Below are 26,178 nucleotides of genomic sequence, written 5' to 3' on the forward strand. Positions count from 1 at the left end.
GTTAATCAATATGCACAAACACAGAGTGGAACGTCTCATACATCCTTTACTTGACCGATCCACAATTTCCGAAGCACGCCATCGAGATAGCGACTTTTGAACTCGTGGGAAAGCTTTACAGACCCTTAAGTCACTTGAGCTAATGTGAAGTGATTTGAAAGCCCTTGCTGTCGTGTGTGTCGCGTTCAGGTGCTTTCGAGAGGCACAGACCTCTGTATTGTGTGCGCTGGCTGCTGGACAGCGCTGCATTCAAGAGCTAATGTTTGCTGCCATTGACGGAATGAGGAATTTAATTCATGGACATTTTAGAGGTCACTTGTAGGTTATACTTCTCTTTTGTGTCATTTCTATACTTGAATTGTAAGAAAATAAGTTTGCCGCATACATAGAATCTGAAAGTTAAAAATAATAATAATAATAATTATGGTATACAATACACAATTTGAAATGCAGTTTAATACATTTTAACCAAATTTCATCCTACCATTAACCCTAACTTCATGCTCCAATGCAAATGTACAAATTGATGAATACAAAGTCTGATGTGAAGTACGATGGAAGGGGGAGTTATATATTAAAACTTTCCTTCCTGATCCAGAACTGGTTGCTAAATGGTGTAAAAGTTGAAGGCACAGACTCTTGCGGCTTAACACGTTGATTTTTCGACACTGAATCCATGGATTTTTGCCATTCAAGCAGTATGTCTTCTAGCCAGTGAGTGAGTCACATGTAAAGTGGATCACCACATTAATCTTCTTCTCATTGTCTTTTTTTAAAATGTTTCAGGAGTTCTAGATTGTAGGCGCTGGTTTGAAGCGTATATTTGATAATGACCGCTTTAGTGCGGGAACTGAGCTCTCAAACAGATTCAGGAGGGGAGCGAACGATAGAAAGTGAGCCGAGTGTGAGCACACAAAGCTGCAGGTATTTGCAGAAGTGAGAGTCGGGGATTTACCATTTTAAGCTTCGCTGCGCAAATGATGCGAAAGCATCATCAACAAAAAAATAAATCTCTTAATGTGACTAATCCCCTCTCGGTCCGGGTGTTGAAGGATCCATCTATCACAGAGGGTTTAAACGTATCGTTGCTCGCTCTCGAGGCCCTGATTGATTATTAAGTGACGAGGCTTGTCTGAACCGCGCCCGAGCCCTCAAGGACTGCGTCACCACTCGGGTAAAGGTTCAGGTGGTGGGGACTTTGAGCAAAGTTCTCAACTGTTCAACCACTTTTGGGCCCCAGTCATGTGATGAGTTAAGCCAATATAACACAGCGGCCCTATGAAGGTATTGAGAGTCACGTAAATGAAATCGTCCGTGCTGTAAGAGTCACTTAATCATGGTTTGTCTTATTACAGATGAATGAGGACATCAGTGTATCCATATGAAGAGAGAACATTTTTGCCATAAAGATATAGATTGGAACAAATCTATTGATGTTAATTCCACCTCCTACCTTCCTAATGATAGTGATACATCAGTTTTACGTCCTTTCGGAAAATGTGTAAGTGGTGGGAACGATGTTCATTTAGTAAATGATGGTCCCATCTTGAGTCAAATAGACAATAAATCAGGGTATGCTTTAGGGCGGGGCAACCTTGAGATTGACAGGTCGCTACCGCTACCAGAGCCGTGTTTCTGTCACTCCTCCACCGTCCAAATATGGTCACTTCTCATACACAGTTTATGCTTCTGGCAGCATCCTGACTAAATGTGTTTAGAATATCATTATCCACCTACGACTGCTTGTGAACACAAAATGTACAAATTGAAGCAGTTCAAACCAAAATAAACATCAATAAATCCGCTAAGGCGTCATGTGATCTTCCACATCTTTGCTTGTAAAATTAAAAAGGGAGCATGTTTGACCGCTCACACGTCCATTGAACCTGGCTGTTCAGGTAGCACAAACAGACAGCAGCACCGTCCAACACAGAACAAAGAAGTTCACGAGGGAAAACGTCAAGATTCTGCTATTCTGCTAACCGCTCAAATAACCTGACAGCACGTCACATTTATTGTCCGCAGACTTGTTGCATGGTACGAGTGGCACAAGATGATCTTTGGTCCTCGCTCATGTACAGAATGAATACGGCCGTTGGAGCCGAGCAGGACGCTTCCCCCACATGGCCGACCGGTGGGCAAAGAGGGGCAGAAACAGCTGAACCATTGATTATCCCGTTGGCGCTGCAGGAACCAATCAATCAACAACGTATGTTCATGAGTTTGACCGCGTGGCTCCACTGTTCGTGGCGCCACATAGAGGATCTCCCTGAGAGTAGAACACTTGGTAACAATGACTTGACAAAGGAAATCTCAAGCTGAAGTGTAAAGCAGCAGCGAGGAGCTCAGAGAGGCTAAAAACAGAAAATGTTTTCATGATAAGGAAGCGAATATGTTGAAGTGTCACCAGCCAGAGAAGTCCCAGAGAGACGGCCTGTCAAAAGGGCAGGATTTGAGAGGGGGCTTTATTTTAGGTCTTGCTCATCATGAAGACATGAGTGAGTTTGAGTGTGTGTGTGTGTGTGTGTGTGTGCGTCACTTCTTGGTGAAGTTCAGCCGAGGCCGTAAGGGAGTAAAGGTCAAAGTCTGTGCCAACGCAAAGAAAGATGCTCGGCATGAGAGTGACCATTCTAGCATCTGTAACTAATATCCGCTCGCTCGCTCGCTCAGAGGCTCCGCTGGACCGCGGGGCCCTTCCTCGTGCTGTGGGGGACTTCTCAGTCAAGGCACTTCTTGCCCCGCCCCACCAAAGCAGACGTCTCCAAATATAGACAGCGCTCTGAAGGCCGCGTTGAAATCAGTGCAGACTTGAACTCCAACTTTGGCTAATATTTAGGAAAATGTTAAATGAACATCTGCACAACTGGATCTGGAGTACCACTACATGTCGCCTACTCGATTCATTCATTACTCGGACTTCTGAGAGTAGTGTGTTTTGCAAAATACCTTTTAGGATTAGATGACATTTGCATTAAAATATACGTACTTCTACTCTCAACGGCGATTGTTTGAAAGCCAGACCCATGTATGCGCGGTGATGTCACCTATTAGTTTCTGGAGTCTCCTTTTGAAGTCTTGAGTTCAGCATTTTGATTAGTTCGACACATATTTTGTAATTTATCTAAGTATCTAAATCTACTGAAGCCACTCACTAACCCATTGTTTAGAGTACTCTGGTTTCTACTTGAGTCAAAACAGTTCTAAAGAAACGATGCTTTCACTTGAATGCCATTTTTTTTCTCTTTAATCTACCCACCGGTGCCCACAACTAGGACCAAATGGGCCATTTGTTAACAATATGACAGCCTCATGGAAGATTTGGGCATTGCTCCGGCACAGCAGCAGGTTAGGCTTTAAAGCCCACACTATACACTTTATGATAATAAATGCTGTATGTCAAATCTTTCTGTGGTTGAAAGTAGTTTTATTTCCTATTTATTTGCACTTTATGATCTGTATTTACTTCATTTCCCAGACAACGGAGACAACGGAGAAACATTTTTTCAATTCCTCTGTATGTTTGGTACATGTCGAAAAGTTGACAATAAAGCTGACTTTGACTTTCTTTTTGGACTGTCCCTCTTTGTGAAATTGTACACCACGAGCCGTGTGTCAGAATGGCTGCGAGGTGAAATAATGTATGTATTGTATGAGGACGTAGGCCTTGGATCCTCATTACGTGGCCATGACAACGTGCTTTTATATCCAGGTGGATGGAATTAGACGAGAACTAACACTACGTTCCCTGGATGTGGGCTGGCTGGCTGCACAGTGGTGCCTGAATCCTCGCGGGGCTGGCGTCATTGCTCGCAAAAATGAATATCGTTGGTCACAATGGATTTTAAAGAGGAGTTTGTTATTATGTGTGTGTGGGATTCCTCAACTTGATCTCCCGCCCTATTAGTCACAATGTGAGGGCCACTGGAGAGGTTTTAGAGCTCGACGTCCAAACATCCCATACGGAGGCGAGCAGAAACTGACTGCTGGCTGCTGATATGTATCAAAACATTTTTAATGACCAAGAAGGCCCACATTCCACGCGGCACATGCGTATGAAGTACATCTGCACATTGATGAAACTGATATCTGTACATTGCTGTAATGCAGTCCTGCAGTTTGAGCCACTCGCCCCTTCATCATCCGTTGAAGGCCGCGCTGCGTACTTGAAGGAGTGTCGGGGTTTGAGCGAAGTCTTCGGCCATGACTCGGCCCGCCGCAGCTGTTCATCTGCGAAACACTCGCTGGAAGCGATGCCAAACAAAGCCGAGAGCTCGCTCTCTTACTGGGAGATGCCTCGGCCGCGGGCGTGCGGGGTGACGGGGGGAGCGGATGCTTTTGATTCTGCTGCTGAACACGGACACGCATGCTTGGCGCCCGTCTATAAACCCCTTTCAAGGCTCGGCCACGCCTCGGGTCAATGCACCAGTTTCTAAATTAAACTACAACAAGCCCATCCTGAAACTTTACAGTAGAGGAGAGAATGAAGTGACTTTGAACTGATTAGATTACTTAATTATATTACACAACTTTTCTTTACACAGCAGTGCGTTGCCTTGATGTCCGCGCAGTTTTCCATATGAACGACGCTGCTTCATATCAATGACAAACACCTTTATGGCCTTGGTGATCCTCTGTGTGGTCCAACATTTCAAGAACTATTTCAAGAACTAGTATGTGTGTGTGTGTGTGTGTTTTAGAACTAATAAAACCACAACCCATTCATCATTGTCCATTATTTACATGGCGCTTTGTTAGTCTGTCATAGACATCTCGTCTGTTCATGCTAACGTATGTTCGGGTGGGATTTTGCACCAAAATGAGCCGCATAGCCTGTACCCATATATACGGGGACGCAGTTACGCCATGGAATATAATCCGGGGGAGGCCGAGCCATCAGCCCGGTCCCTTCCATGGGCTCCATCACGATGTGTTTTGACCAAAACACCTTCATGTCGATACAGCGGCGACATTGTCAGGTTGACCATCGGTGCTTCCATGGAATATTTACACAATTACTTTTTTTTGCTGAATAATCATCAATAATGTGGTTATAATGACCACCTGGATAAATGCAAGTAACAAAACAGTCTGCTAGAGCAGTCTGCTATGTTTAGGATATGACACCACGTTACTGTAATGCTGCCTTTAAAACCAGGAACGTATGCCGTATTACCAGATCCAAAATCTAAGACGATATTTCCTGTCATATTAGGGTATCGATATAATATATATTAATGGTGGCGGTAAGCATGTTAAACCTTTTTGAGATAACTGTCATAAGGCACTGCCCTGGTATATTTAATATGGAAGGAAACATTAATAGTTATTGATTTGTGTAAGCATTTAACTTTAGAGAAAACTCCAATTATCTCAATGCTTACCACCACCATTAAACACCAAGTTACAAATATACTATATTGTATGTATGTGTGTGCACATTGTTATTAAGTCACAATGCAGCTGAAGTGCCAATGCGACCTTAAATACCTCTAAATATATATATATATGTATTCCATTTTTTATTCGATAATTTAAAATGACACAAATCCCTCTCAATATTTCCAAACGATAGCGCAGTCAGGCAGTAAAACCTCAGCGGCCCCGCGGGTAAAACTGGAACCAGCCCGTTTATCTCGGTGCATCTTAAATCAAGTCATTTCTTGCCCATTGGGGGAAAAAGAGGTTGTTAAAAACTCCCAAGGGAGCCACTTCCTGCCAGGCCGTGGCCCGGAGCAATCAAAAGCACGTATTCTAATGATGCCTGACAAAATCGTCGGGCGATATCCTCCAGGGTGCGATGCTACTTTACATTACAGCCCCGATCGATAGAGAGGACACCAGAGGCCTCTGCAAAGAGAGCAGGGGCGGGATGAAGGGAGGGGGGGGGGGGGCTCCAACTCCCCCGGTGAGTCCACTTGACCTCAGGGGTCACGCGTGGATGTTTGTCTGCGGAGCGCATGCGCACGCAAGCAACTTAGTTCCACCCGTTGTCGGAGACGTATGCTAGCGGGATACGCAAACACGTCAGTGATAGAAACACTGACAGCTGCTTTTTCAAATCAATACATTGTTCGTTACAGTTTGGGCCTTTAAAGAACGACTTATTGTTCTATTGAACACTCAGGCGGCGTAAAGAAAAAAGTCAATCAGGAGGCATTTTGTTCCAAAGTGGCACACATCCCCCGAGGAACCAGTCATCACAGGCAACCGACAAGACCTGGGCGCCGCAGAACTAGGTCGTTAAAGTGGATTAATGCTGTGATTCGGCGATGAACACACAACACGCCCCGCGCTTCCCCTCCCACCCCCCCGCTAATGAACACCCTCCCCCCCCAAACGCTCGCTCGGCCTTTTCCACGGAAGTCATGCATGTCGAAGAGATGCATGTCACGCACATGCTGGGTTTGAAAGGTCATTTGGAGAAAATGGAAGGATCAATGAGGTGATCTAATGCACCACGATTCCCTCATTAGTACGGATCAACTTTTTTTCCCACCAAAGCTCATATTCACTTCTTTTTTTTGCTATCACCACATAAGCAGGAGTCCATGAATCATACAGTAAACAATAACAGGGGGGGGGGGAAAGGAAGGTAAACAAAACCTACAGTTTCTAAATAGGGCATTTAATCCGGCTGAGGCCGTAATGCCGGTCATTTTGTGTTCTTTGTACTGCAGCCGGACGGAGATGGCTTCCTGGCACACAGTATCAACACCTGTGAGTGGGGTCAACACTAAGTAGAGCAACTAATTGGTCCGCTTCCAATCACTGCCTGACACACTGACTTCTGCCATTTGTGCCGGGAAGAGGGGGGCGGGGTCACGCTGACAGATTATTAAATCCCTGATGTGAAATATATGAAAAACACAGACAGGGAGGAGGAGCGCCGGACAGCAAAAACACCGCAGGGTTACAAACTCCAACCGCAAGAAATCTGTGCGTGTTTGGAGGCAAAGTTTACCCCATGAGGACCAAACACTCTCTCTCATCTTTACCAGGGGAGGACAACGTCTTCTCCTTCTCCCTTAGTCTGTGATGGAAACCCTTTAAATCCTCAGAGAAAAAGCAGCCATGCAGTGGAAACAGTCACCATGAACAACATTGGCTTGCCTCCCCCCCCACCCTTTGGTCCTCTGGGATGAGGGAAAACAAAACAGGAGCACGTAGAAGTTACCATGCAATGTTGCACGTGGATGTTTTTGTCAAGCACTGACATTTTGTATCCTGTCAATACTTTATATTATAGAATGATCAGATTATGTTCTTTTAGATCTTTAAAGTTGCTCTTTGGGGTTAACTTCTAACTGCGAATACATCTTTTTCTGCAGCAAACATTGGGTTCAGTTCCCTCTGTAAGGGTGATGTGTAGCAGCCTGCAGGCCACTCTGCAGCCGGCTCCAGTTAGGCTGAGATGACTTGACACCAGTGGGGAGGCATCCCGGCCAACCTCATGGCAGCCAGGTGACACTCAACACCTGTGACTTTGGAGCGTTTGTGCATCCATCCCTTCAAAGCAGCAACTATACTTGAGGAAAGAGGGCAAAAGAATCCCTGAACTATGAAGACAAAGGCTGCAAATGTAGAGTAATGTGACCCTTGTGCATGTTAAAAATATATATTATCCGTATAGCCACTGTCATTTCCAAGAATTGTCAATCGGATCATAAAAATTAAAAAAAAATGTTCCGAGGGCATCAGTGAAATGACGGCGCATAAACCACGTGTTTACGACTTTACGTAATGGAAAGCCAATTTTTCAATTGAACCCCTCCTCCCCGGTCTATTTCTACCAGAGGTCCCGACGCTGGACGAAATCTGCAAGCAAATGTTGGCGTAGGGCGCACCAGACTTTTTTAAATCTTTTTTTTTTTGGTGGTGATGGTGGTGAAAGAGGAAGGTAAAACAATAAAAAAAATACCACACCAACACCACGGACGAGACGCACACTCCAGGATTCCCGGACATCACAAACGCACACACGCGCCAAGACCCCCCCCCCCACCTCCCAAAAAAACCTGGCTTTTAAAACAGAAACGGTTGCGGTGTGGGACTGCCAAGAAATGAGAACTGAGGTTGGCGTTATCTGACCTCGCCAAAAGCAGCCGGTTGCTTTTTTTGCTTCTTTTTTCTCTCTCCTCCTCCTCCACCTCCTCCTCCTCTTTTTTTTTTTTTTTTTTACACACACACACACACACACAAGACAGGCGTTGAGATCGGACTCCGGCAATGTGGCGTTCTGTTGGGGCTATCATTGCAGCAGTCTGTGCAGAGGATGCATCCTCCCTTGGCTTTTGATGCCGTGCAGATCCACCCTCCTCCCCTCAGTGATGAACTAAACAGGCAAATGGTCTTCTCCGCGGACACCCACCGTGCTCCACTGTTCTCACGTTAGTTTGCGTGTGTTTGTTTACCGGCGGGCCCCGTTCCTCCTCCCCGGTGCGACACATGCGAGCCACAGGAGTGTGTCTTGTGTCATCGACTAGTTGAGGAGGCATCCTTTAAACGCCAGGAGGAGGAGGAGGGAAACACACCGCTGTTGCGAAGTCTGACAAGACCCTGAATACCTCGCCACGTGAACGCAACACGCAATAGGACTTGGATGTACCTGTGTGTGTTTTTTCTTTTCTTTTTATGGTGCAATTGGTCGCCTTGTCCCGGAGAACTGATCCAATTGTGTTATTATGCAACCGCAGGGGTCTCATCTTTATCTGGGTGTTTAAGCCACTGGATTGCTCTTCGCCCAAATCAATGTGGTTTCTTTGGAACATTTTCAGCAAAGGAACGCATATGCTGCAGTGTCTTTGTGGCAAGAGTCTTAAGAAAAACAAGAACCCAAGTGGTAAGCTCGATCCCTATTATGCCTCCGCTTCGCTGTGAACCGGCTTTGAGAGACTGCTCGCGTGTGTGTGTGTGTGTGTGTGTCTCTGTGTGTGTGTGTGTGTGTGCGTGCGTGCGCGCTTGTGTGTGTGTGTGTGTGTGTGTGTGTGTGCGCATCTGCGTTATTCGTTTGTTTGTTTGGTTTGTTGTAACGGTGACGGATCTGCAATCGTATTAATGCAGCGGCTGGTATCATGCAGAGGCGCCGGGAGGAGGGGGAGGTAGGGGGCAACTTATTCCGTGCAGCATACTATCAGAGAAGCCCGGAGGTTCTGGGGACGGAACAGACACACAACCCCCCCCCGCTCCCCTCTTTATTCACCACCAACCTACCCCCCCCTCTCCTGCATCACCACGGCACCATGATCTCCTAACTTTTTAAATAGCGCTCACACACACACGCGTGCTCGCGCGCGCACAGAATAGATTGTATCCAAGTGGATCAAATCCACGCAAATGTTATTCTGTCCTCTCCCTCCCTCCCTCCCTCCCCAGAACCAGGTTATGCCCATCTTCGGGTTTACCGCAGCAGCGTTGCCCCCCTCTGCAACCACCACTTCTCCATGTAAAAAAAAAAGGGGCTGTAGGCTCGCTTTGTCGCAAACCAGCCTGGAAGGAGACAGACTATCCTGTCATGTCCACCTCCTGGCTGTTGCAGGCCAATATTCCTCACGCGGGCCTGGCGAAATGTGATTTATTTTATTTGTTTTAACTCCGAGTTGATACTGTGGTGAGAGAAAGCGAGAGCAGCCGAGGCGCGAACAGGAGCACGGCACGTAGAAAGGAGCCGGGCTCCACCGCACTAATGCGAATCCTCCTGCACCGGAGCAGCCAACATCGTTTCGATTCAGACGCTGGACTTTTTTTTGGTTGTGTGCGTGCGTGTGTGTGTGTGTGTGTGTGTGCGTGTGTGTGTGTGTGTGTGTGTGTTCAGCCTCGCACCTAGTTGAACGCTCCGGCTAATTAAATGTAAGCTAACATTGTGGAGGTTTAGCGAAACAAAGTAGCGTCGCGGTGATTTCAACAGGCTGCCGCACGGGCCGGAAGCAGAAGAGCCCCAGGTGGACCGCGTGTAGAGCGGCTACTTGTTACCTCATGTCGGGGGTGTGAAGACCCAGCGACACTGCATCTGCAGTGTAGTAAACCACCATCATCACTGGACTGCTTTGCCTCGCTGGCACTGCAGGAGCAACGACAAAACAACAACAACAACAACATTGTTTACTAGAAAAGCTATTTATTAAAAAATAAAATGATGTCCCCCTTCGATGTGTGGCCACATTCAGGCCATTGTATCACATTGGATCCACTAAGCTAACGTGCAGTAGCTGGTAACTTGACTAGCTAGTTTTAGGAAAACCTCAGCTTGTTGTTCCTTTGAGCATATGAAGCACAGATTTGTAGACCTTTCCAGAATCTTTCAAGACTCAAAACACCAACACAACCTATTCAGGGGGGCCACACAATGAAGACTTTTTAAAAATGTTTTTCCCGAGTTGCAAATGTTACAACTAGCAAAACACCAGGAAGTGGAAGATCCCTTTGCCGGCATCGCAGATGCACTGCTAAAGACACATGCATTATTAGGTTTATTTGTAGTTATATAAAATACACACCACATGTTTGAACTACTCTTCATTTATATTGTTTAATATTCCCACACCAATCGCTTTCACACATTTTTTATGGAGCATTGTGCCATGCTGCCATGTTTGTTTATTCAAGGGAGCAGTGCAGCTTTACAGACCTATGTGTCGCAAACAAGATGTTTTTCTTCCAAATGTTGGAAAATACACTAAATAATCTGGAAGTATCAACAAAACAAGGAAATGTTGTCACTTGTGTGTTATCTATATTTATTTTTTGTCAACGTCTGGCTTGTATTTATCTTTGTAGAGGTCTGAAATGTAAAAATGCTGATCACATGAAAGGCACAATCTGGAGTTAAGCCACAGTGGGCTCTGGGGGTGATCACTGACTGATTGCTGCTCAGTGGAAAAGCCGCACCAAGACACTAACTTCCCTAACTGCTGCTCAACGCCGCGCAGCCAATCGTTCAAAGCCGATTCCCGCTGTCAGGTGTCTGGGATTTGATGCCTTGTGTCTTTCCAAAGTGAGAGGGGCTCACTTGTGGTGGCTCACTATTACATTATCATAAACTGATGACGTGGGCACAATTGCCGGGGTTTGTGCTGAAGCAGCGGGTCGGGACGGCGGTTCGCTCGGAAATGGAGTAGGCCAAGATGCAGACTGTGTCAGTGGGGTGCAGTGCTGTTTTCGTGTGACTTAAAAACTGCTAACTCACTGAATGTACACTGTCAAGTAACAATCGCACAACAGGTTTGTTTTCGGCTACAGAGGTGCCCCACACAACCGTGGAAGATGTTCGAGTACCTTTTGTCACAGACAGAGAATTATCTGTGTGGCCGTCTTGTCGGCAGAGCGGGTGTTTTCAGTATAGTGCACACAAGGCCTGGATATAGTGCTCCAGTCCTGTGGCTGTATTTTTAGTAACACAACATAACAGAGAACACAGAGCTACTACTAAGCCAACTGGGCTGTATCAATAGGACTGCCAGTCTTAATAGCAAACTTAGAACTGTATCACTATTGCATTTGATGAGGTTAAAAGTAGTGACGATTGTCCAGCAGGTGGCACTTTATTTTTTCTTGAAGGTTGGTGGTTACCTATCGGGTGTAAAATGCGGGGGTGAGGTGAGAGCTTTTGCTATTTTGTGTCTATGTAGCCCTACAGCGTGTGTGTTGGTGAGAGCCGGCATTTATGTGTTTTTCTAATCATTGAAAACTGTTCTTCAATCAAGACTTACAGAGAGCTCTAGATTTACAATTTGGAATGTAAAGCGATACAATACGAATGATCATGTCAGACAGCGTTGCATTTAAAGTGACACATCATGGGTTAAAGATGCGAGATCCGCGATTGGGAGCTTTTTAATTGCCTCTCAATGGCTTTCAACAAACTTCATTCGCCTTGGAGGTAGACATTACTCCACTATATATATATTATAGCTAATAGTTTATTTAAATGTATGTATTTTATGTATGTATCTTTTAGTTTGTGAGCCTCCAATGTTTTCTCAACGACATGGTAGATTGTAGATTGTGAAGAGTTATTGTCTCTCATTGATCTTTCTGAATAATTTTCCCCTAAAAGAAAAGCTGGGAGTAAATTAATATTCACTCTGTTGTTTCAAACTCGTGGTAATGCATTTGTCTCAGCGGTTTTGATGCATAAATAAGATAGATATGTGTGGAATATTTATTGAAGTACATAAACCATATGGTTTCATGTGAAAGCCAGATGCAGCCAAGGCAGTTTTTCTGCAAAGTTTATGGGTAATCCATAGTTAACATTACATTGTCGAAAGGGTCTCCTCCCTTTTGAGACATCCACAATCTGGAAGCTGTCACTTAAAGGTCATGTGTCTTTAGATAAGATAAACCACCAACAAATGTTGCGTTCCGATGCAAATGAACACTCTGGGTCAAAGTTGGAGCAACCTGCAAAAAACAACTTTCTTTGCAAATGTGAGTTAACCATCACGTAACGACTGCCTGCCACTTTGAGCTTCTTAGTCCCACCATGCCTTTATAGTTGATATTCTTTCAGCCGTGTCACTGTTTTACTGCAAAATTCTTTGGTGCTTTGTCCTCAGGGTTAGCGGTCTGGTCCGTCTGGCATTGCTGGCCAACCCTTAATGTTCACTCCTAGCATTGGTACATGTCTCTGAGAGAACATACTTCATTAAGTCAATTAAGTGATGAGCTCGCTGAGTGGAAGGGATGGAGTCGCAGTGAGTTCCGCCCTGCAGCCTGTGTAGCATTGATGAGTGTGCAAATGACCACATAGTTGTCATCTGGAAACTTTGGGAGCATCATTGAATAGACATGGCTCTTGCATGTAGGTAGCTTAAAACCATCAGATTTCAGCATATCAAAGGATTATTTTGGCACCTTGTCACAGTTAATAACTCAAATACTGATGAGGAAAGTTAGCGAGCTAGTGTAGTTAACTAAGGCACTAGCAAACATGAGACTGCATAGCTTTCTGATTTATCCACAATTTTCCCCTCCGAAGTGGGCGGGACTTCAAATGCGCTCCACTATGGATCCCAAGCAGGCCTGTTATGCTGAGTGAGGCCAATGTGGAAGTGTTTAAAAGCTTGCATTGTATCGACTGGCCATCAGGGGGCGATTTCTCCGGTTGCAAAAATAAGTCTGATTGCATAGAAGTCTATGAAAAAAATACTCTACTTCTCTCTTGATTTATTCCCTCATTAAACATTGTAAACATGAGTTTATGTCTCAATCTCTAGATTTGATTTGTGTGTTTAGCTTAGTTTATTTCATTGAATGTCTGTAAGTGTGGGATGCTGCTACTGTGACAAAAAAAATTCTCCTTGGAGATTAATAAAGTACTTTTCATTTCATTTCATTCATTCATTTCATTTCATTTCAAGTCTTCTTCAATACAGCATGATGTTCATTTATACATTATGGTTCATTTCGAGTCAAACAGACCATAAATCAGGGTATGCTTAAGGGCGGGGCTATTGGGATTGACAGGTCGCTGCCGCTACAAGAGCCGTTACCAAAGTCATTATGTCACTCTTCCCTATTCCAAATATGGTAATCAGTTGCAAAAAATATCAACATGGCGACAGCTAAATCGCTGAAAGCGGCAGTCCACAAACCAGTGGGTGCCATCACGACGTCTACGTCCACTTTCTTATAAACAGTTTATGGTCTCATGTCTACAATGAATGATGAGTATTCTGTGTTAGATGTTGAAAAGAAAAAGTCATGTCACAATGTGCCACATGTAAAACGGACAATGAATTGGATGTTCACTGACATTTTCTCTGGCGTTGCATTTTCTAAAAAAGCGTAAAAGTTGAAGATAGAGAATCAGCCAGGTTACTGAAAAAGCAGAATTGCAGTGAGTGTGTGAAGTCAGAAGGTGGCTTCCTCAGAGCAGCACAGCATTAGCTCACTGACAGCAGAGTGACAGCGCAGGTCACAGAACACCCCGGCTACCACGTGAGGATGGCTCATAGCATATCAAGTAAAACTCAAATTTATCGCGTGTGACAGAGCCGGGAGGCCGGACCGAAGCTCCGGCGCTGTAGCTCTCGCACGCTCCACGGGTGTGCGGGGCGTGTTCCTATACGCAGGACGGAAAAGAATGGAGAAATGTGCAGGAACCCTGCGACTTCGAGGTCGACCTCACACTCACGAGGCAGTGACCCAAGATAATTAATTTGAGTGTCTGAAATGGCCAATCATCCTGGCTGTTGAAAGACTATAATCATATATTGGTGCTTAAAGCTGAGAACTTTTGTGGGACATAAACCATTCGGAGATGAATCTATGAATGCTAATTTATTGTGTCTCGTAAAATCATAAAAGCAGTGCTTAACTGGAGACGTAAATAAACAAAAGGCACTTGTTCGGACAATGGCATTTTTGATCACTTTACAACGGTCTGCATGTATTTGGCTATAAAACTTGACAGGTTCATATGGGCCGGGGATAACCTTTTTAAAGAAAACGACCGCGTCAGCATATTGAATGTCCCCTTCGCAAGACGCATGTTCGTTTATACATTGTTCTTTTTACTGTGCGCTGGTCTTTGCTGAGCAGAGGCTTACATAGTGTAATCTGAAATTACATATGCATTTTAATACCTTGGCTTTTCCTGCTGGTGCCTTTTCCCCAATTTCACCTCAGAAAAGGAGCAGGATATCTCAACTTTTTTTTTTCTTTCACAAATTCATGCCCGCTGGTGAATTGAAAAGCATTTCTCTGTGGTTAAAAGATGCTTGATTCGTTTGTGTTACATACCCACGCGAGTTTAATTTGTGGTAACAATGAAATAGCAGTGTAATTAAAGGGGATGGGTAGGATTTGAACAAGAACTCCCACAATTAGAATAACAGCAGGGTCGGCTAAAAATACCATCCTCCAACCAGCGTGGCATGTTGCTAGGTTTCGTACAGAAACGTTACAGTAAGTTTGTTTAGCGGCTAAACTGCACAGAGCCTTTTCTGATGACACACACTGCATGCCCTGGCATATCGCAGCTGAGATAGAAAAAAAGGTTAACAAGTTTAGCAAATGATTGCACATTTACAAAGGCCGTTCTAAAAACAGCACTTCACTTGTGACTTGGATGAACCTTTTGTTTCTAAAAATAGCTGAGCATGCACACATCACCTCGCCGTGTAATTTCATATACAGGAGGAGAGGTTAAAGCGTGTAATTAATAGGGGGCAAAATCATTTTTCTTGTCATGGCGGTGTCAAAAATCTGGAAACTTGGTTTTGCAGTCATTTAGAAAGATAGCGAAGGTTATCTGCTCTCGGTATATGTCAAAGGTCAACAAGAAAACATTGTCTGTGTTTCTATTGACATATTTTTCATGTGCATTTTAAAGTTTTGAACTTTTTTTGTCAAAAAAGAGGTAATGTGCTCACTGGGATATGAAACGCCTTTCCCAAATACATTCTGACCCAGCAACCGTGACTGATCAGCTGTTTCTGCTGTCGGCGTCCCATAACGTGTGAATGCTTGTCTTTGTCTCCAGAGAGCATGAAATGTGGCCAATACAAGCTGATATGAAAAGAACAATTAAAACTTGCCTAATTGAAAAAAAAATCCCTAAAGCCCTCTCACCATTTTCCTTTGGAGATGTGTCAGACATGGTTGGAGGGCCAAGCCGACCGGTTTCATTGCCGGGTCGCAACCTCTATTTCTTTTACTCGGTTTACTGGCGCATTACTGCCATGCGTCGGCAACTTCTGATGAAGCTACGCTGGTGGCCGAGTGCATTCGTCCAAACCATTTTGAGTCATTTCAAAAGTTCACTGGAAATTTGCTTTGACAATTGAAACACGGCAAATCTACTTATTTATTTTCCGGGATAATGGCAGCAGTTTCCACACTGAATACATTTGTCCGATCGCTGAGCTGCTCTTGAGAAATATGACCTTCAGTTGGTGATGAGATTCAAGTATCTGACAGCTATTTTAAATCCCGCTGAGAGACAATCAAGTTTACATACAAATAAGTGCACACAAGAGTACAAATACACAGGCCTATAAAGTGTATGTAAAGAGCTAGAGAGAAGGACAAAAAGAGGGCAAACAGAGAACGTGGGCTGTAGAAAGGTAGGATTAATGCCTGTTGAGTTTACACAAAGCGTCTCGCAGAGTACTCTGGATTCTTCCTGGATGCTCCCGTCTGCAGAGGCGAGAGAAATGATGGGGCATGCCATCCAAGGGTGACTGCCCACTGGATCTGCAGGTGGACGATGTCACAGAGCTGCTCTCTGTTCTCTCAAGGTTAGGCCTCATGGGAGTTCACTTAGAGGGGAGACACCGTGAAATGGATCAGTTCCCTCGTAGGTTGTGGGATGGATAACAAATTCTGTTTGTCTGATCCTCTAATGTTGAACATTGTTAATTAGAGGCACGTTATCGCAGGTGTGCATTTCAAAAATGAAAGTGCAGTGAAGCGATGCACACGAACATGTCTTTTATTACACACCGTGTCATGTTAAAAACAGGACATCGTTGAGTCACGTCGTAAAAACAGTGTCGTTGTGTTCTTTCAGCGTTTTTTTTTCTAGCACTGAGCTGTAAATTGTATTATTGGCTTAAAAGCTGCTATAATACAATTGTAGATCATCAATGGTCAAATTGCCTAATGAATGTGAAAGGGTTGGACCTCGAGACGAAGATACATATAAATATTAGACGACTCTACAGATCCTCTCAGCTTCTGCTTCTTTCGGCTAACTGTTTTGTTTTTAGGGCCCACACATTTACAGTTTCGGTTCAGCCTCGCTGCTCTCATTGGAGACATTTGCAGTCACAGCAAGCATCTGTTTTTGGTGAAAAACTACTAAAAACACACTGTATGTTACCTGCCCAGCAGCAGCAAACAGCAGATGGACAAAGTGTGTTTAGGAGCTAGACATTCCTTTCAAACCAAAGTCAAATGAAGAGTGAATATTGGGCCTACATTTATCTATCCAGTTGCCAATATGGACTGTCAGAAGTGGACGTTACCACTGTGACGCCACCCATTGGTTGGTCTTAATGGCTGTTTTGTAAGCCTTGAGTTCGGTGTTCTGGCCGTCGCCTTCTTGGTGGTTTTGCAACTAGAAAGTTCAACTTCAAAGTTAGAGATCATGACGAAAAGTGAGTGTAACAACAGGACTTTTGTCCAAAAAACAATTGTGCAGTTTTAAATATTGAGATCATAAAACTGCCCACGCAGACACGGGTCCATTTCAGCAGAGCGAAGGCTGGACTTTGATATTTGAGAGCTTGTTTTTGAGCTGATCTGTCTGGTCTTTAAAGCAAACTAGACTAATTTGATCCATCTTCAGTCGGCTCATGGACAATGAACTGCATTTTGGACGTCAACACAGAGAAATAGTCAATCTTTTCAAATGGAGGTGCAGCACAGAGGATGGGTATGTGTTTTTCTAGCTAATGGTGCAAAGTGGCTACTTTTATTGTTCCTTGCACTTAGCAGACTGAAGACATTCAAGATAATATTGTCGGTTTGAATAAACTGTGATTGCCCCAGTAACTGATTTAGAAGGTTACATCTTAGACATTTTAGACTTTTGTGTTTTATATTCATTGTATTAGAGTGTTCACACGCAATATACAGAACATACAGCAGTCACGTTGAGAAACCTCTGGCTACAAAATCCCCAACTCATCAGTTTACCGTGTAATTTTTGGAGCCTTTTCGGGTCATGTTTGACACAGTGGGGATGAAATTGGCCATTTGTGGATGGTACCTCTGACACAGTTATGAGAGTGGAAGGAATGGTTTTTCAATGAACCTTCTTGTCCTCGACCTACATATTTAAGTCCTTTTAGGGTCAGTGAAATTGCTAGTATGGTCAAGAACAATATGTTGCTACCGGTGATGTTCTCTTGCACTTTTTTTCTTTGGCTATACTGCCCGTTCTGTCCTGGATGGCGTCGCTTTGCGGCAAAATTTTGAGCCAAGTTGAACTATTTGTTGTTGAAGCTGTTCAAATAATAGCAGCCTTGCTACGCAGCTAAGTGATAGATTTCTAGATGTTGCCGGCTGAAATGATAACTCCCTGCGGCAGATTTTATTATCCGTGGCTAGCTAGCTAACGGTCAGCTCGCTCAGTCAAAACGCTGTGTTAACTAGTTTTAAAGCAAGACGTGTAATAAAAGAGGTCTTTCGTACGCACTTGATGGCTACCTAAATGAACAAATCAACATCTTAAACGGTCGTCGAAATAAAGAAACATTCTCATATTGTAGTATAGAGCTAGTTAGTCCTAATCCCTGTCCATTATTGGTGTTCACACAGTAGGGGAATTAGTACAAAGTGGATGTGAAAATTGTATTAACCTAATTTTTATTTTAAATGACCACTTAACAAGCATTTCGAGGAATCCCTGTTTTCGCCGGCTTAGTGGTTTACATGTGTCTCTATCGAGGGCACGCATCCTTTTTTTTTTTGAAAGCTCTATTATTGTCAAGGAACACTCGGGAATTTGAGGTGCATCTCAAAAATAGTCATTACAACAGGAGAGTATATCCCGTGCTCTTCCCCACGTGGTTTTCTGCCCCGTTAATTTTTTGGGAGGCTCCATAAATCATCTTGTAATTTGGCTCATCCGCTGCCCTCGATAGCACGAGCTGTGTGACAGATCCCCCACTTCCGCGAGCGAGCGAGCGAAGGCGTGGCGTTGTGTGTGAGAACTGAGGAGCGAGGGTGTAACTCAAACTCTTAAGCAGGTTCTCCTCGAACACTATAGACACATCTTAATGCTCGCTACTTCCAGGACCCTAGAGGAGCCACTGAGCTCCTGATGCACTGCGCCGCCATCCTCAATGAAGTGACAAAGTGATGAGAGCGGGAGATGAAGAGCGGGGGAGAATAATGCAGTTAGACTGTGAGATTATTGATTCATGGGGCCAGAAGTTTGAGCAGTTGTGCAGACGAGCTGAGACGGATAAGCCCCCCCCCACACCCCTTTTTTTTTTTTTAAAGTTCATCATCGTTATCGAAATATGCACGCGGAGGTGTAAGAAAGGCCTCAGTGTGCCGTCGTTGTCTAAACACTGTGAGATTGGATGAGAACGTTTTGAATGGGAGGACTTTGTCTCCAGAGAGAGCTTTTGTGTCAGAGTGTGGGGGAAAACATTGCTGTGGCAGTTGAGTGTATAATGTAGTCAACATTGGTAACAGGTGGTTAACAGTCTAGATAATCAGTAATGATTTGAAGCCTCTGCAAATATGTGTCATGTGTTGACTCCACAATATGGAGAGGATTGTTGACTCTCTTGTATTTGATCCCTGTTGTGCTGACAGTCCTGGCTAATGTGATCACATCAATACCAGGTGGCAGCTGTTGAATCCCTGTATGTGTGTGTGTTACATGCAGGCGGCCACCTCTGCTCTCAAAAAGAAAAGCAAACGCTAAAGTGCCCTAAGCTTGCTTTCTCTCTAATGGCCATCAGGGGGCGACTCCTCTGGTTGCAAACAAATAAGTCTGGTTGTAGAGAAGTTTATGAGCAAATGACTCTACTTCTCTCTTGATGTATTCCCTTAGTATTACACGTTGTAAACATGAGGGTTCAGACATGTCTGCGTAACAACAGGACAATCGGGACCGAGCGGTGGAGACGGCAGAGAAATGACTTTGGAAGAGAGTCATGACGGAGGTACCTGCGCTGCCAGGCTTGTTGTACATCATTGTGTATCTATGTTAGACTGATGAAGGTTTCACATTTTAATTCAAAAGGCCTCAGTTCAGGAGGGGTTGTCTTTTTTTGAGATCCTGAAATTGGTTATTAAAAATCCCCCCCTTAAATACACTTCATTTAGTTAAAGGAAGAGAAATGAAAGAAAATCACAGCACCATTGAGTTACATAAGCTGGCACAATGTAGTCTCGTCATGACGTCATCGCGTTCTCTACAAGCATTGCTGGTCCAGACGTGACGGGTTGTCCATCAGCAATGAACGCTTCACTCTGAGCAGTGGTGCGGTCTCACATTTGCGTGTCGATTAGGAAAAGTGGATGTACCATTATTTAAAGTGTGCCTTTGTTTCAGTTTTCTAGTCGCAACATAAAAAGGGAATGAACTATTCCCTTTTAGTAGTATGATATCCCATTTCACATTATATGGAGCATTAAAAAGTAAACTCTGAAACTTTAACACAGCAGGTGGCAAGCTTTCCTCTGTGTTTGAGATCTATGACTCATCGACAAGAGTCTGGTCTTTGGGAAAAAAAACGGTGTGAGCTCGTGACTCCCACGAGGGCGTTACTATGTGTATGTAAACATCATACTTATTTCTATTTCTATATTCCTGAGAACTTAAGCGATATAGTCTTCATCATACCTTATTTTAGAGGGGCCGTGTAACTAACCGTCCAAGGAAAGGTTGCATGGGTATTGATATCGCCGCCACCTGTTCTTCCCCCTTTGATTGAACGCTGATGTGATTATAGTGGAGATGTTTTTTGAAAAGGTACCATTTAGCTCCGGCTGAAAGAAACCCCGGAGGTGCGCTATGTTGGCATGGCGATGGGAAAAACTGTGTGCAAGTGACTGCTGTCATCCTTTTCATGTGTGTGTGTGTGTGAGGTAGCGTCAGTCTCAACTTAAGGCTGCAAAAAAACAAACCGAACAAGTAAATACATTGATTCATGAACCATTAACAGGAATCAGTTCAAGCGTTAAAGTTTTTTTTTCATGCAGCAACCGATAATAATAAAGACACTGTAGAATTGAATGCAATGTTACCGATCCAGCTCACTGAGACAGTCTCGGCCCTGATATCGGTATTGGTGTGAACCCATCTCTCGCCCCACATCCCTCAGCCTCCCTATTTTCGAATACCTCAGTACTCCGCTCTCACACATCGGCGGTCTTATCTTCTGTTCTACGACTCGTGCTCCAATCCATAGACCTCTCCTTTTTTTTTTTTTTTCCCATTATCATCTCAGATCTGGATCCAACCCAAAGTAATGTTGTGAATTTATAACCTCCAAGAGATATGTGCATTACCGCAACACAGTCACATTGATTTATAGCGAGCGGAGAAAACAAAACAATTCAACACAGAACCAGTGTATCTCAAGCTATTTCGGTTTTGGTTCCCTATGAGCTGTTGCTCACATAAGCCATTGGCACAGCTCTGAGTACAGTCACACTGGAGCTGTAACAGATGCAGAGACGGCCACATCAGTGTAAGAACCCCAAACACACCAAAAACTTGTGATGTCAAGACTATCTAGCTAATGTTTTTTCCTGGAGCTTTTCATCTCAGTCAGAGTTTAGTGGTGTGTACAGGTGGTTACAACCACAAATTTAGTAAATTCAGTTTAACAAGATATTTATTTTTCCGAATAGAGGTTGAGAGTACAATAAATGTTAGTAATATATATATATCTATATATATATAGATATATATATATATATATATATATATATATATATATATATATATATATATATATATATATATATATATATAGATAGATAGATAGATAGATAGATAGATAGATAGATAGATAGATAGATATACTTCATTTCAATCACGAGAGACTCGTTTTAGAGTTTGACAATAATTTATTACAATTGCATATATTTGATGGTGCAAAGTCTTTGGCGACTGGACTCCTCCATCCTGAATTAGGATGAGCGAGGCGTAGTGATGCTGACATCTGCGACAGCAGAATCCCGCCCTGGAGTCCAGACACTGGTGGTGGTGTTGAAGAAGTGAGTTGCTGTAACCCGAGGAATGATGAGCAGGACCGAGGAGCGTCGGTTTGAGCTGAAATGACAATTGACAGCAAGCAGAGAGGGGGAAACTATTTAAAAGTTAGACAACAGCGCTGTGATTGACCTTGAGCTTCATTTAAAAACTTTGGGTTGGTTTTGTTGATCAATTCTCGTCTTTTTCGCCTTTTTTTTTGGATAGATCTAGTTCAGGGAGAGGGAGATGGGGGTGTGGGGGGTGGCTGACTAACTGTTTATTACCATAGTGATCCCTGGCATCATGTTATACTACAGGACAAAGACTGCAATGGGTCCACCCCGTGGTACACAGATTTAAAAGGTGGAAAACTGGTAGCGTTAGTGTTTAGTATCACAGATTTCCTGAAGTTATATCGGGAGGAAAAAAAAATTGGATGGTGTAACCTTAGACTTCATACTTTTTGAAAGTGCAATTATTATTTATGTATAGTCTTCTGTTATTGGTGATTTGTGAAAAGGTTGCACAATAAATGCTGTGTTTCCATCAACCCGGTCACGGTAAATACTTCTTAACAAATACTGTCAACAGTATAAATTCTAACAATTGCTTTATAAAGGGAAATACTTTTCCTAAACATACACATATTAATCCACCTTGGCCGTACACAGCAAATGTGTGTGCAGGCAAACATCATGTAGGTCATACTATGTATTTCATTAGTGATAGTATTAACATGCATTTTTGTCAAGACAGACCTTATTTTGGTGAAGTTTCAAGGTTTACTTCACTGCTAAGAACACACAATATCTTGACGTTCTTCATTGTCTTCCCTCCATTGTATCGGGACAGAAAAGGTGACTGTTTGCTCTAAACAAAGAAGCAGGAAGTGGCCACCAAAACTGTGGCACGCTTAAACACTGATGATGAGCTTTTGTAGTCGAGAACGAGGTGAATGGACGCGGTGCTGGCACACAAAGTGATCTCTCGGAGCTGCTGTAAGCCGCTTCAATCAGAAGATAATACTCTCGCGAGTGACAACAAAAAGTATTTCAATCTGCTTCTGAATTATTCCTTTTGAGGATGGAATCATAAACAGCGGGCGGCTCCGCAGGTACGCAGGAGGGAAAACAGTCGGCGAGGCTTCGCGCTTGATGGGGCTTGATGGGGCTTGATGGAAACGTAGAGTCGAAGCGGTGGAAAACACACAGATGCAGATGAGATGAAATGAATCCAATAGGAAACCGGACGTGAGCTGTAGAAAGACGAAGTGGATTTTTAAAAAACAGAGAAAAATGTCACAAAAAGAAATACAATAAATCAACAAGCGCTCACGTCATCAGTTTCCAACACTGTACTTATGATTTAAATAATATACTAATGGACCTGTTGTACTCAAAGGGACGAGGGAGGCCATCCCTGCTGTCAGTAATGTGCTTTCAAGGCCGTCACGTAGCATTGTAACATGAAGCAGTCACATCGGCTCGTCGCCACGCTCGATGCGTGGGAAGGTTGGGTTCCTGTTCCCCGTGGCTCTGATGACGGGGATGTGGCGTCTTTAACCTTTATCAAACACACCAGACTGAACATATCTGTGTGTGTGTGCCTGTGTGTGTGTGTTATTGAGCCGCTGTACACGTTGCTACAAATCCCACAGCCAGAGGCGCGCTACTGTAAAGAGATGGCTTGCTGCTGTAGTGTTTCAGAGCATTGAGGACCGGTGGGAGAAGGAAGGAGGTGGTGGGGGCGTGGGGGGGGGGGTAAGGGAGACAGAGCGAGGTCAGCTGGGCTGCGTCTCTCCTGTGCTGGAAGTACATTTTAATGATTTGATTATGATTGATTGCTGATGTAATTTCATGACTCACAGTTGGCCCGTAGCTCATTTATTACTGTTGTCCATCATCTGACTGTGCTCGCTGCTGACGGGATGAGCGGAGCAGGAAGCTCTCTCTCTCTCTCTCTCTCTCTCTCTCTCTCTCTCTCTCCCTCTCTCTCTCTCTCTCTCTGTCTCACTATCGCTCTGCCTTATTATGGTCATCATGCCAATATGGAGATACCTTATCTCCAAGGGCACAAGGTGTCATTCGGGTAAGGAGAAGACGAGCGACTTGCGCGTACGGTCGACCTGTCGGACTGAAAGTCAACGGTGAGAACGAGATGAGAACAGAGATCCATCGAAAATGAAAAAGAGAAGTCAGACTCTGAAGACGTTCCATGTGTTGTTCTGCTGAGCCCCCCCCCCCCCCCCCCAGGTTTTAACCCGCTGACACGCTGTATTTTTGATGCATCCATGGCAAGTCAATATTCCCCCAAGAAAATATTGAATTTTGATTTTGTTGAGGTCTTGGTATTTATGTTATATTTTGATGGGAACCTTTATTCTAATGTATTTCCCTCTTTTTGGAGGCAGAACCCACAGTTTCCCCCCTCTGTGTCGTCAGGTGTGTCTCATTGGCCACGTTTTGGTCCCTCAGTGTTTCAGCCTCTCTGTTCTGTTCTCAACTGCTTCAAAGCTCGCTCTTTGTGAGTTTTTGTGATAGATGCCGAATCGACCATGTACTTTCCTTTTTTTTTCCTCCAACTTTGGATATCATTATCGTCCAGATTTCAGGAGTCCCCGCTGAGGAGACTATGTTCTTCCTGGTACCTGGAATTATCTGGATCCAGAAAAATCTGGATCTGCGGGACTGTAGCGCGATCACTGCTAGCTTGATGGCTGTGCTCGTTGTCATTGTGATCCTTTTGTGGCCTTTTTCTCTAGATTTAGCTCATTTTGGTAGTGCTGCTAGCTATTTTATTTGGAAAAGATTTGGCAACACTTTGCCGGTTCTTAAAGTTGGATACATGTTTAAATCATTAGCAGCCCTAGCTTAAACGCAGGGCTGTTTTCAGTCTGAATGCCCACTCAGCGGCTGGTTTTTAACATTTTGCCAACACAAAGCGTCGCCACAGTCGAGCATCACCGGCTTTGTCGTGTTCAGTCTGTGTTGCGTTTGAATCCATGAGTAAAAGTGGACCGATTTAGTGCATCGTCCGTTGTTTGTTGCGTTGCTCTGGACTCTCACAGGGCTTTTTATTTACAAACGCATACATAGTCCTTTATTTTCCTTCTTTTGTTTTCGATTGATGCGATTGGATTTGTGTCATTTGTTAAAACCACTAATACACAGATAACAATGCGTTTCCCAGTTTCTCTCTCTCTCTCTCTCTCTCTCTCTCTCTCTCTCTCTCTCTCTCTCTCTTTCACACACACACACACACACACACACACACACGTTGTCTCCCTCACTCTGCCCGTCGCTCTATCACTCCCTCTCCCTCCGTACAAAGGGGTCTGCTCTGTGCAGTGCTGGAGGTTGTGTGGTGGCTACGGTATGCTGTGTAGATTTTTTTTGCTGCAGTGCAGCAGCCAGTATTGTGCTGCTGCTGCCTCTGTCTTTCCTCTCTCTCTTCCTCTCTCTCTCTCTCTCTCTCTCTCTCTCTGACTCTCTGACTCTCTCTCTTCTACTCTCACTGCGTGCATTCATCCATTCATTTTTGTTTACATTGTTGGGGGCAGTGAAACAGTTTCCCGTGTAAAATAAATAAAAAATTCTCACCACCCCCAGAGCCTCCTCATCTCATTCACCACAGCCGGCAATCCCGACACTTTGTTGCTTTGATGACCTTTTTTGGAAGTTCTTATTTTCAACCCTGTGCCCATCCCTCGCTTGAAGTTCAATCCCCCCCTCACCCTCCTGCGGCTGTTGTCCTTTAATACACAGAGAGAGAGAGAGAGAGAGAGACAGAGAGAGAGAGAGAGAGAGAGAGAGAGAGAGAGAGAGAGAGAGAGAGAGAGAGAGAGAGAGAGAGAGAGTGGAGAGGGAGATGATGGGGCGGGCGGTGACTAAGTGACCTGTTTGTGGCGGTGAGTGCTCGGCTCCCTTGTGCAAGCGAGGCCAGTTGTTTTTTTTCCGGTTATGCACACCAGCCGAAGAAGACGGGGCCGAAGCACTCGGTGTACAGCGTGTCGGCGACCCAGACGGACGCGGGGCCGAGGGTGGAGGCCGTGGGCGGAGGCTGAACTGCTTCTGTGTGCAAACATGTTGCTAAACTCTGAAGCTTTTTGTCACAGGGCGCATGACAAAGGGGCAGAACGTACATTGTGCCATTTCACCAAGCACCATTTCGCCGTGACACCAGGCATTTGCGGGAGGTGTCGGCGCTATCTGTGGGGATACGGTTATCTGCGCGTCGGGGGCTTGTGGTTGGGGAGGGTCTCCACAAGTGGGTGAAAGGTGACGTGTGGGTGTTAGTTAGGAGGTGGCCACGCTCTGGGTTAAAAGGTTGCGTCAAGCTCCGCGTGGGGACACGATGAGGTGTGTGAGAGGAGCGGCGGCGCGCAAAGGGTTGAGTTTTATTCCAAATTTGAGTTGAAATTGGAGTCAGACTCGATCCAGCGTCCTGCCATGGAGGCGGCGTCTTTCGCCAAGATCATGGAGCGGCGGTTACGCAAGGCGCTGAAGGCC

The 26,178-nt window shown here is 44.5% G+C and overlaps 1 protein-coding gene across 1 annotated transcript in view; it reads left to right on the top strand.

Moving 5' to 3' along the window:
- The first annotated feature begins 8,192 nt into the window (after positions 1 to 8,192).
- The window catches only part of fgf14 (fibroblast growth factor 14), a 101,678-nt gene continuing 83,692 nt past the window's right edge, over positions 8,193 to 26,178 (top strand). The window contains exon 1 of the mRNA XM_068572160.1: positions 8,193 to 8,839. Coding sequence (XP_068428261.1) covers positions 8,632 to 8,839 — 208 coding nt within the window. The 5' untranslated portion in view covers positions 8,193 to 8,631. The remainder of the gene's footprint in view (positions 8,840 to 26,178) is intronic.

This window comes from Clinocottus analis, unplaced genomic scaffold (assembly GCF_023055335.1).
Source record: "Clinocottus analis isolate CAN_PGR_092001 unplaced genomic scaffold, fCliAna1.0.p SCAF_12, whole genome shotgun sequence".
NCBI lineage: Eukaryota > Metazoa > Chordata > Actinopteri > Perciformes > Cottidae > Clinocottus > Clinocottus analis.